General features: G+C 36.7%; 1 protein-coding gene across 1 annotated transcript; it reads right to left on the minus strand.

Moving 5' to 3' along the window:
* Positions 1–5973: 5973 nt before the first annotated feature.
* On the minus strand, positions 5974–11174 carry LOC104243841 (protein STRICTOSIDINE SYNTHASE-LIKE 10-like). The gene is made up of 3 exons (XM_009799106.2): positions 10738–11174; positions 7080–7343; positions 5974–6686 (listed from the first exon to the last, which is right to left on the minus strand). The coding sequence occupies exons 1-3, from the start codon at positions 11019–11021 to the stop codon at positions 6116–6118; spliced, it is 1119 nt and encodes a 372-aa protein (XP_009797408.1). The 5' UTR covers positions 11022–11174; the 3' UTR covers positions 5974–6115.
* Positions 11175–11411: the final 237 nt, after the last annotated feature.

The raw sequence follows: 11411 nt of genomic DNA on the forward strand, positions 1-11411 counted from the left end.
ACAACTTTTAAAACCTAAAGCACCCAAAACCTAGTGTCACAGTGTCACAGACGGTCTAAGATTTACTACATACAAGGTCTGAAGAAAATGAAAATACACTGTTTCTGAATAAAAGGAAAATGAAATAGGAAATAGGAATAGAGGAGACGCTAGGGCCTGCGGACGCCTGCAGGTCTACCTTGGATCTCTGCGTGGACTAAAGGTAGCCTCCATGCTACGGTCCAAAAGCTACCGGGATCTGCACATAGTGCAGAGTGTAGTATCAGCACAACCGACCCCATGTGCTAGTAAGTGTCTAGCCTAACCTCGGCGAAGTAGTGACGAGGCTAGGACCAGACTACCAAATAAACCTGTGCAGTTCAAATATATACAGCGGAAAAGAAATACAAAAATAACCAGTCAATATGGGAGGGGGAGCATGCTATGGGGGATACAATAATTCCGAATAGAAAGATATCAAGTAATGAAAGAACAACACAACTCGGATATCAACAAAGAATCAGAAATCAACAAATGCACGACATCACCCTTCGTGCTATTAGCTATTACTCTCATCCTCACCAAAACAATTATATAATAAAAGTGTGCACGGCATCACCCTTCGTGCTTTTACTCTCCTTCCTCACCATATAATCAACAAAATCGACACAAAATAGTACATCGTGTGGCACGGAATCACCCTTCGTGCTTAACACTCTTTCCTCACCATGAAATCAATATAATAGGCATGGAATGGTACATCGTGCAGCACGACATCACCCTTTGTGCTTTACACTCTTTCCTCACAAAATAAACAATGCACGACATCACCCTTCATGCCTTAACTCTCTTCCTTACCCAAACAACAATCACAAACAATAGGGCAAGAAAATAAATGAAATTTGCAATAAGAATCTCGGCAAGGGAACAACAATTCAACAATTAAGTCCCGGTAAGGGAGCAACATCAATAATATCAACATCCCTGCAAGGGAGATAACCAATAAAGCAACAATATCCTGGCAAGGGAACAATTTAATAACCTCTTTCTCTTATTCACTTTTACTTCACAACTCACTTTACCACTTGAGCCAATGCTCCAAAGGGTTCAATCAACTCATATGCTTTCACAATTCGTAATATAACTTGAGCCAATGCTCCTCGATGTTTAAAGGTCATAATTCCTTCTACAAACTTTTCACAACAAATAGAAATCAACTCTAAAGCATGGATAATAAAACGAAGTCATAAAAATCACAATATAAGACTCACGGGCATGCTTGACACCAACGTATAGATACTCATCACCATGCCTATACGTCGTACTCAACATTTATCACATAGCAAATAGGACTCAACTCCTAATCCCTCAAGCTAAGGTTAGACCAATTCGCTCGTATCTAGTCACAAATTACTTAATTACATCAATAAACGCTAAATGAATCAGTTTGAATGCATGAAAATGAGTTTTCTAAAGTTTTACCCAAAAAGTCAAAAATTGCCCCCGGGCCCACATGGTCAAAACCCGAGGTTCGAACCAAAACCCGATTACCCATTCCCCCACGAACTCAAATATATAATTTGTTTTGAAATCGGACCTCAAATCGAGGTCCAAATCCCCAATTTTTGAAAAACCTAGGTTCTACCCAAAACACCTAATTTCCCTCATGAAAATCATTAATTTTGAGTTGAAATCATGTTAAAAGATGTTAAGGAGTGAAGAAAATGATTTAGAAATCACTTACCAATATTTTGGAGAAGAAAAGTTGTTTGAAAAATCGCCTCTTATGTTTGTGGGGTTTTGAAAAATGAAAAATAACTGAAAATCCCATCTAAATATACTCCTCTCAGACTCCTTGTGCGGGCCGCACAAAATCAACTGCGGCCGCACAGCCTCTCAGGCTCACTGTGCGGACCGCACAAAATCAACTGCGGCTGCACAGCCTCTCAGATTCCCTGTGCGGATCGCACAAAATCCACTGCGGCCGCACAACCTCTCAGACTCCCTGTGCGAACCACACAAAATCCACTAAGGCCGCACAGCCACCAGTGCGGACAGCACAAAACCAATGCGGACCGCACTAACAGGTTCAGAGAGCCGCAGCTTGTTTTTTGAACCTCCAATAGCTATTTTTAAGCCTAAGACACCCCTGAACCTACCCGAAACTCACCCGAGCCTTCGGAGCTCCTAATCGAACATACGTACTAACTCAATGACGTCATATGAATTTATCCATGCGATCAAATCGCCAAGATAACCTCAATAACAACGAATTAAGCCTCAAAATCAAAAAAAAAATTCTTAAACTTCGTAAAACATCAACTTTTGCAATTTAGGTCCGAATCACGTCAAATGACATCCGTTTTTCACCAAATTTTACAGTTATCTTTCAAATACTATAACAAGTTTGCACCGGGCTCCGGAACCAAAATACGGGCCCGATAACATTGGTTTCAAACATTAATTTTTTTCTTTATTTCTTAGATAATTCAGTAAAACAATTTCTTTTCAAAAATTGATTTATAAGGCTTGGGACCTCGGAATTCATCTCCGAGTATACGCCCAAGTCTCATATTTTACTATGGACCTCCCGGGATTGTCGAAACAGGGATCTGAGTCCGTTTACTCAAAATGTTGACCAAAGTCAACCATAATCAAATTTTTTAACTCTAAAGATTTCTATTTCTCATATTTTCACATAGAAAGGCTTTCCGGATATAGGCCCGGACCGCACACGTAAATCAAGGTGGGGTAATAAGGAGGTTTTTAGGCCTCAGAACATTGAATTCACTTGCAACACAAGTGATGACCTTTTGGGTCATCACACTGTACAATTTATATACAATAGACTATCACTTTATAAAAAATATACTAAATAGACTATCACTATACAAAAAATATACATAGACTATCACTATACATAAAATATATAAAATTGACATTTCGTGCTATTAGATGTAATATGTTTGCGCCGGAGGAACATTTCGTATCAATGGTGAAAAACATGACCTATTAAAAATTTGAGGGGCTATAAAGGGTCATTTTCTATAATAAAAAAAATCAGAAATAGTCTGATTTATAATTGGTAATTGAAAAGTAGGTACAATTTCAAAAGTAATCAAAATTTAGTCACTTTTTCATGTAAAAATAAAATTTAAATAAAAACACCTTAAAGCCAAAATTTCCGTGAAGGACATGCGACCTCGCACCTGCGGTCCCCAATCCGCAGGTGCGGAAATGACAGAAGCAGCAAAATCGGTAGCATTAACTCAAAGCCGAACTTTCCGTCAACTACCCAAATGCATCCTGAGGCCATCGGGACCTCAACCAAACATGCCAACAAGTCACATATCACCATTCAAACTTATTCCAACCCTCGGGACACTCAAGACAATATCAAAACACCCAATCACCCTCGGATTCAAGCCTAAGAGTTTCCAAACTTCTGAATTCCGCAAACGGTGCCAAAACCTATCAAACCTCATCCGAATGACCTAACATTTTGCACACACATCACAATTGACACTACGGACCTACTCCAAGTTTCAGAATTTCATTCCGACCCCGACATCAAAATTTCCATTGCCGACAGGAAAATGCCAAATTTCCAATTTTGCCAATTCAAGCCTAATTCTACCACGGACCTCCAAATCACATTTCGGGCACGCTCCCAAGACCAAAATCACCTAACGGAGCTAACCAAATCATAAAAATCCAAATCCGAGAACGAATACTAAAAAGTCAAAACCTGGTCAAACCTTTCAAATTTAAAGCTTCAAGCTGAGAATCATTCTTCCATCTGTGCCGATTAACCTGAAAACCAAAACCAACGATTTACATAAGTCATAATACATCATACGGGGCTTGTCATGCCCGAGAACTGGCGAGCGAAGTGCAAATGCTTAAAATGGCCGATCGAGTCGTTGCAAAAATAGACTGTCACTATATAATTTATATACTAAATAGACTTTCACTATACAATTTATATACTAAATAGACTGTCACTATACAATTTATATACTAAATAGACTGTCACTATACAATTTATATACTAAATAGACTGTCACTATACAAAATAGATGTCACTAAACAAAATATATACGAAAAATGATTGTCACTATACAAAAACTATTCAAAATAGATGTCACTATATAAAATATATACAAAAAAGATTGTCACTATACAAAATATATACAAAATAGATGTCACTATACAAAATAGATCGTCATTATACAATTTATGTACAATAGACTATCACTTTATAAAAAATATACTAAATAGACTGTCACTATACAAAAAATATACATAGACTGTCACTATACATAAAATATATAAAATAGACATTTCGGGCTATTAGATGTAATATGTTTGGGCTAGAGGGATATTTCGTGTCAATGGTGAAAAACATGAGCTATTAAAATTTTGAGGGGCTATAGAGGGTCATTTTCTATAAAAAAAATCATAAATAGTTTGATTTACAACATGTAACTGAAAAGTTGGTACAGTTTCAAAAGTAATCAAAATTTAGTTACTTTTTCATGTAAAAATAAAATTTAAATAAAAACACCTTAAAAATCATGAAAAATTCTAGTATAATATGTTGGAGTTCGAATTTTTTACATGTGAGATTCCAGCATAATATGCTGGAATTTCATAATGTGACGAAGTTCCAACATAATATGCTGAAAGTTTATACGCAAGAGCTTCATAATCTATCATATTATGCTAGAGTTGTCCATATTTCAGCGAGGGTATTTTTGTCTAGATTTTATCTCTACATAAAATAGTAATTATTTTTCAATGACTTTGCAAACGTTGGTTGTTTTTCGATTGTCAATTATAAATCTGGCTAGCCCATACTATTTTCACATAAAAACTTACTCATTATCAAGATTTGTCTTTCATAAAGAGCATACTACAAAGCTCACTATAAAAGAACTTTTCTCCGACAAGTCCCTGAGCCAACGAGAAAAAGGGGATTGCATCTATAACTGATTTTGGGGTTACTATTGAAGTCATACTTGCATTGTACAAAAAATTACGAAATTTACACATTTCAAAATACACTTAAAAATTCGCATTTGATCACTTTTCGAATTTACAAATTTAGGGTTTCGAAATCGGATTTGAAGCTCTTCTATTGCTTCAAAGTGCAACTTCAGAATCGGAATTGAAGTTATATCTCTTCAATGCAACTTCAAAATTGGATTTGAAGTTCATCCATCTCTTCAAGGCAACTTCAAAATTGGATCTGAAGTTCTTCTATCTCTTCAATGCAACTTTAGAATTGGGATCTAAAGTTCTTCTATCTCTTAAATGCAACTTCAGAATCAAATCTGAAGTTCTTTTTTATCTCTCAAGAGGTTCGTTTCATCAGTTTCAACAAGAACACCTTCAAACAAGCTTTCTCTAGGTTCAACAACGGTGGCTTTCGATTTCTCCACCACAATCTACAAAAACAGCTCAAAAGTTGGAATATCAGTTTTAAGACAAGGAAGGAGAAGAAGAGAATAGAAGGAGAAACAGCCGCAAAGAAGCAACCGCAGGGAAGAAAAAGAAGCAGCAGCAGGCGAAAAACAGAGAAGAAAGTGGTAAGTTAAATGAAGACAATCAAATAGGACGCCCGTGAAATTTTTATAGAAAAATAGTCAGTGCAGTTACAAAACCAGGTTAATTTCTCGTAGTTTTTTATTACGTTATCAATTGAAGTACACGTATTATCTGACCATGGTTAAGTTACGGTTAATATAGAAGAGATCTGTCATGCATTGACCCAAAAAATCATAAGCAGCTTCTGAACCAAATTAAGAATGGCCCAACAAAAGTGATAACAATCTAGCAAACTGGTCCTCGATCTTTTTACATTATCTTTATACTCTTCCACCAGTCTTTGTAATATCATATGGATTGGGGATGAACACAAGCATACAAAGTAAAAAAGACGAGCTCAAAAAGAAGAAAATTAGAAGAAGGAAAATACCCGAGTCCACAAGGTGGAAAACAACTCTAATTCAAAGTTAAACTTACTCAGGACAGTACAAAGGAAACCGAGAATTCACCAACAGTTTTACTTAAGAAAGTCTTATTACCAGCAAGCTGGAGTTGAATGCTAAAACCTATTTCGAACGCTGCTACTTTATGACAATTCATAAACTCCAATAAAAGGCACCAGTACAGAACCAATCCACAACTTCCCGTTTTTCTCCTCGACCTCACTTAAAAACTTCAAGGTTTTGCTCTCGACATCTTCTAAAACTTCCAAGACTTGCCCCTCCTCACTTAGCTTAATTGCAGTTGCATGTGGCTGCCCTCCAACTAACAGGTAATGCAGTTGCTGGAAGGTGAATGGAAGTTTTAGCAATGTCCTTCCGAGCCAAGAATTGGATGTGACCAACCGTGCAAGCAGCGACCTTTTTGAATGCAAAGCAACCCAGAACTCCCCTCTGGAGTTTCTTCTAATGTTGTCTGGATATCCTGGTAGATCAGCAAATGTAGCATGTTTTCCTGCATCAGGGCCTTTAAGCCAATACTTTACTATTCTACCAGTAGAAGTTTCAGCCACCAGTACAAAGGACTTGTCTTTGCTCAAGGCTACACCATTGGCGAACGCAAGGCCTCGTAGTAAAACTGTCACTGCTTTGGTTGATTTGTCGTATTTCATCAGCCGGCCAGTCTTGTCTCCAATTACGACAGATGCAATAAATTGCCTAAATAAAACATGAAAAATTGGAATCAGTCTCTGAACGGATCTCTCTACCTTATGAAGTAGAGGAGGTGAGGGCTTTCACAGTTCACGTTTGCAGGCTATCATCTGAAAAGCTCAATCATCACAAGTGCGATGGTAGATAAGCTGCTCATTACAGAAAGAATACAACTTGACCATAAGAATGTCAGTTTGACACAGTGCCAGCTTCCTACTAAGGCTACTACATGCAGCATATCACTTAGAAGCTAATAATGGAAACTGACTTCTCTGCTTTGCTGTGTTATCAACGACAACTTACATGCGATCTAATCTAGATATATACTAAACTATAACACTCAATTTGCTTCGCATGAATAGATTCACATTTCAGATTATTCCATTGGCAATAAATTACCTCCTTTGGAATTGTGTGCTGGTATCTGTGAAGTAAATGATATCTTCTTGCTCATCAAGGTCCATGTCATTTGTGAAGCGCAGAGGCTGGCCTTCAACTTCTGTGACAAGTGGGGTAGCTAATCCTCCAGATGGCCCCACAACTTGAAGTCCTAAGTAGGCATCAGCAATGTAGAGGTCCCCAGTTCTTGTATCAAATCGTAAGCCCAGCGGCCTTCCACATACATGCTCCATATGGGGAGCAAAGGGGCGCACACATTCCTTCCTTGAAGATAGATGTCAAATTCCATTAGATAATGCTGAAATTGTCAATTGGAGAATGTTGTATACATAGAAGAGATATTAGCTTCATTCTGCAAAGTTCAAACTGTGCATGTATATTATCATTATGCAAAGTTCAAACTGTGCATGTATATTACCTTCTTGGTACTCTTTTTGAAGTTTCTTTATAAACGTTATTTTACCCGATTAAAAGAAGAAAAAAATAACTGTGCCTGTATACTAACCAGAATCTTGCAATTGCTATATGTGAAGATAAGCCTGTAACTTGAAAAGAGAACCTATCACCTACTCCTGGACTTAACTTTAGTCCTTATTTCAATACCAGCATTTCTGATTGCTAAACAAGTTATTGCTGAACGTAGATCTAAGTATATCTGTTTTTAGATCTCTGTTTTCTTTCACTCCATTCGAATCTTCCTAGCTAAAAGGACTATGTATGACAGAGCATGACACGGGCCACTTGAAATGCAACTGCTAATAACAAGTCCATCTGCACAGGTTTCTCTTAGAGGTTAAAGGTATAATCTTGCTTCTTGAACATAAATAAAAAGCATCAAAACTTTCAAGTGCTTCCCTGCTTAGACAAGGCTTCTTTACTTTCTCCTTTCAATAAAGACACAGATGAAGGGTCATTTTTTTTAAGAATCTGATTAAATAAAGCCTAGATGAACAAAGACAAACAGCCATCAAATAAAAAGATGACACACAGTATGAGTCCTTAGGTGACAGATAAGAAGAACCAGCAAAATAAGAAGATGAGTAGATGACTAACATCTAGTTTAAACTTTAAAAGAAGTTATTAAAGAAATTGTTTCAAGTTGAATGTAAGGATGCTGAGATAGAGAAAACATGACTGTACAACTTAATATTGGAACTTATTGAAGATTTACTGAAAAAACTTATCTATAGATGCATTTCAATAATTAGGACGTCCCAAAATAAAAGGTTTGGTTAGACAAATGGAAAGTTTAATAGAATACAACTAGAACTAACTGGAAGTTCATGACTATGAATTTTAAACATGCCTTTTTTTGGTTAGTGGAGTTTAAGATATACCATTAGCTCTACTCATGACGGACAAACAATAAAGCTTTCTAAGGTATACTAATTTCTCCCAAATCATCGCTTTTCAGGTCTAGAGATTCAATACATAAATTTATAGTTAACTCCATCTACGAAAACACACGTCACTGTACAAAAACAAATTGAGTAGGGGTGTGCATTCGAATCGATTATTTGTTATCGGTTTATCGATTTTGATTTCGAAATTTTCCTTATCGAGTTATCGATTTCGATTTCGATTTTGTCCTCTTCGGTTATCGGTTTATTAATAAACCGATAAGATATACTAAAAAGACAAATATACCCTTATTCTATAATACCCTTTCCTTTTACCCTAAGTCCCTAACCCTATTATTTCCTCTACCCATTCTTCAGCGCCGCTTTAAAGAGAGGTCTTCTCTTTAAAGGAGAGCTTCCTTGCTTGGGAAAAGCTTCTTCAAAGCCCACTCCCAACCGAGACAGAGGTGATGGACTTAAGATATTAAGACTACTGAAACTAAGCCACTAGAAAATGGATGGGACAGAGCTCAGCACAGGGAACATCTTACTGAACAAACGGGGCTACAAACATCAAACAAAAATGTAACGTGAGGTAATCTAGAAATCTCATCTCTTGATGTTTTGTGTCATGGGCTACTTCCCGTAAGATAGTAGCTCTAATACCTGCTTTCACCTTTGTCCTGGATTTCTTTGCATATATGGTAACTCGTTAGCTTCGTAATTTCCCACTGTATAAGCTCTCTGGTCATACAAGTATGTAGAAACTACAGGCCTTTTAATGCGGCTAACTGGCAGATCCTCTTAACCCTTATATGCAGCGGCGGAGTTAGCCTATCAGCTACGGGTCCAACCGAATCAAGTAGCTTTGGTCCAATTTCTGTATTTGTCTTACGAAATTTATTGAATCGATAAGTGGAATCCCGCAAATTTTCTTATTAGTGTAATCGATAACCGAATCGATAAGCCCCAAAAATCGATAAATCGAAATCGAAAAAATCGAAACCTTATTGAAACGATAACGATAAGCATATGTACAAATCGATAAGTAATTATCGATAAGGGTCAAAATCGAATCGATAAATCGAATGCACACCCCTAAAATTGAGTAAAGTAAGGTTCTTCAATCTCCTGAATACACAGATTCCAAGATCAGAGGCCTATAAACCCGTATAAACATGTCTAAAAGTCTAAGCTATGTTCACAATTGACACTTCCATTAATCATAAGAAACAACTAGTCCAGAGCTTAAGGAGGAAGGTTATCTCAAAAAAACTGCAACCACTAAAGATCTGTGCACCTTAGTTAAGAACATAACATCATGGAAGCAAAGGTTCCACATACGCAATACAAATTACTTGAGATTAAAGATTAGTTATTGTTGTTACACTTACATGAGGTCTTGTGTTTATCAGGAATTTGTTCAGCTTGTTAAGAGGTTATGTCAATCAACGGATACGTGAAATTTAGAGAATCTCTAGCATTAGGAGAACCCCTAATTTATTATAAAAGTCAAATTGTAGTATAAGAAAAAAATAAGCCCGAATAGAATGGTGCAGCCATAGTTAGGACTAGCTTAGTCAATTGATTGATAGAATATGTCTGGAACTTAAAGGTATGGCCGAGCAGTCAAGAAAGCTGGAATGGACCGTGCATGATCCGGGTTCAAATCAAAACTTAGGTTATTTTTTCTCATTTGTCTAAACCATGGTGGACCGGGTAACCACATACTTTTACTAGTAGAAAGTAGTAGGTACCAGTGGATTAAACAAGGTAGACGCTATCTCTCCTACATACCACCATTATCATTTGAATAGATACTATACCATCATCACCATTCATCAAGTAAATTACAAATTGCAAGCATATCTTTGTTTTAATTGGGTATTAATAACAATAATAACTAGTCGAAGCATCAAACCAGCTTTAAGATAATGTCAGTGTTAGTCCATCATCCACCAAGTTACGAACCATGCGCCAGCTAGCCCTCGGCAATTTCTAATTTACCCCCCCAAAAAAGTACCTCTCTTCTTCCAAGAATCACTTTTGCAACATTTCTGAAAGTTCTATCATACTTTTTTCTCCCTTTACATAAATTTTTTTTACACCAAAGTCCTAAGAGGCTTGGCCATTTAAATTTCAAAGCTCTCATTCCAACCAATCCATTATAGTAATACAACTTAGGGATCATTTAATCGGCCAATTGCAAGCATTTTAAACCATGTTTAAAGAATTTAACAATTACTAACCTAAAGATCTACAGAATATAAAAACGTAAAGTCAGGAAAATAAACAAGGGATTGGGATTTCTTCTTTACCTTTGAGATGAAGTGACAGCAAAATCAACCCAACCTTGAGAATCTCCTTGCCACTTAAGAATCCGGCCATCGGCAACGCCAGTATATGGACCTTCTCCATTTGGGTCAAACGCAAGACTTTCTGGCCCAACAGCTCCTTTCAGCTGAATTACCTCAGCTTTAGATAAAAGGTCTTTGGAGCCTGCTATTGAAGGTGGCCTGTACACATTTTTGGAGCTCAAAGTTAAAATTACAGTGATTATTGCGAGTGCTGATGCACTAAAGATTAGCTTTGTAGTGTTCATGGGAAGTATCAAGTATGATTTTTTTTCCGGTTTCGTTTACGTAAGATAGAAATGATCCTAGAAGATAGACGGATATTTCAATCCAAAAAAACGAGTGAGCAAAGTTCGGGTGAAACCCAATGTTGACTTTTCCAATTTGTGCTTTTGACGGACATTTATTTGTGAATTTCGAAAAAACCATAAAATGGGAGAACTTTCTGCCAAATAAATATGCAATTTAGGGGTGGTTTGGTACGAGGTATTAGAAAAAATAATACAAGCATTAGCTCTATGTATTATTAATATTTTATTTGGTATATTTTTTTAAATATGTGTATAACTAATATTTGTATTAATTATACATCATACTTGGTATTATTCTATGTATAAGTAATGCATTGAAAACTATCA

The sequence above is a fragment of the Nicotiana sylvestris genome, chromosome 12 (genome assembly GCF_000393655.2).
Source record: "Nicotiana sylvestris chromosome 12, ASM39365v2, whole genome shotgun sequence".
Classification (NCBI taxonomy): Eukaryota; Viridiplantae; Streptophyta; class Magnoliopsida; order Solanales; family Solanaceae; genus Nicotiana; species Nicotiana sylvestris.

What these genes read in the sequence shown, in the direction of transcription:
- LOC104243841 (XM_009799106.2), bottom strand. Translation starts at nt 11,021, where the DNA reads ATGAACACTACAAAGCTAATCTTTAGTGCATCAGCACTCGCAATAATC. An exon ending in GCTGTCACTTCATCTCAAAG is followed by an intron (nt 7,344 to 10,737) that starts GTAAAGAAGAAA and finishes TCTATCTTCAAG; the next exon opens with GAAGGAATGTGTGCGCCCCT. An exon ending in AGCACACAATTCCAAAGGAG is followed by an intron (nt 6,687 to 7,079) that starts GTAATTTATTGC and finishes TGTTTTATTTAG; the next exon opens with GCAATTTATTGCATCTGTCG.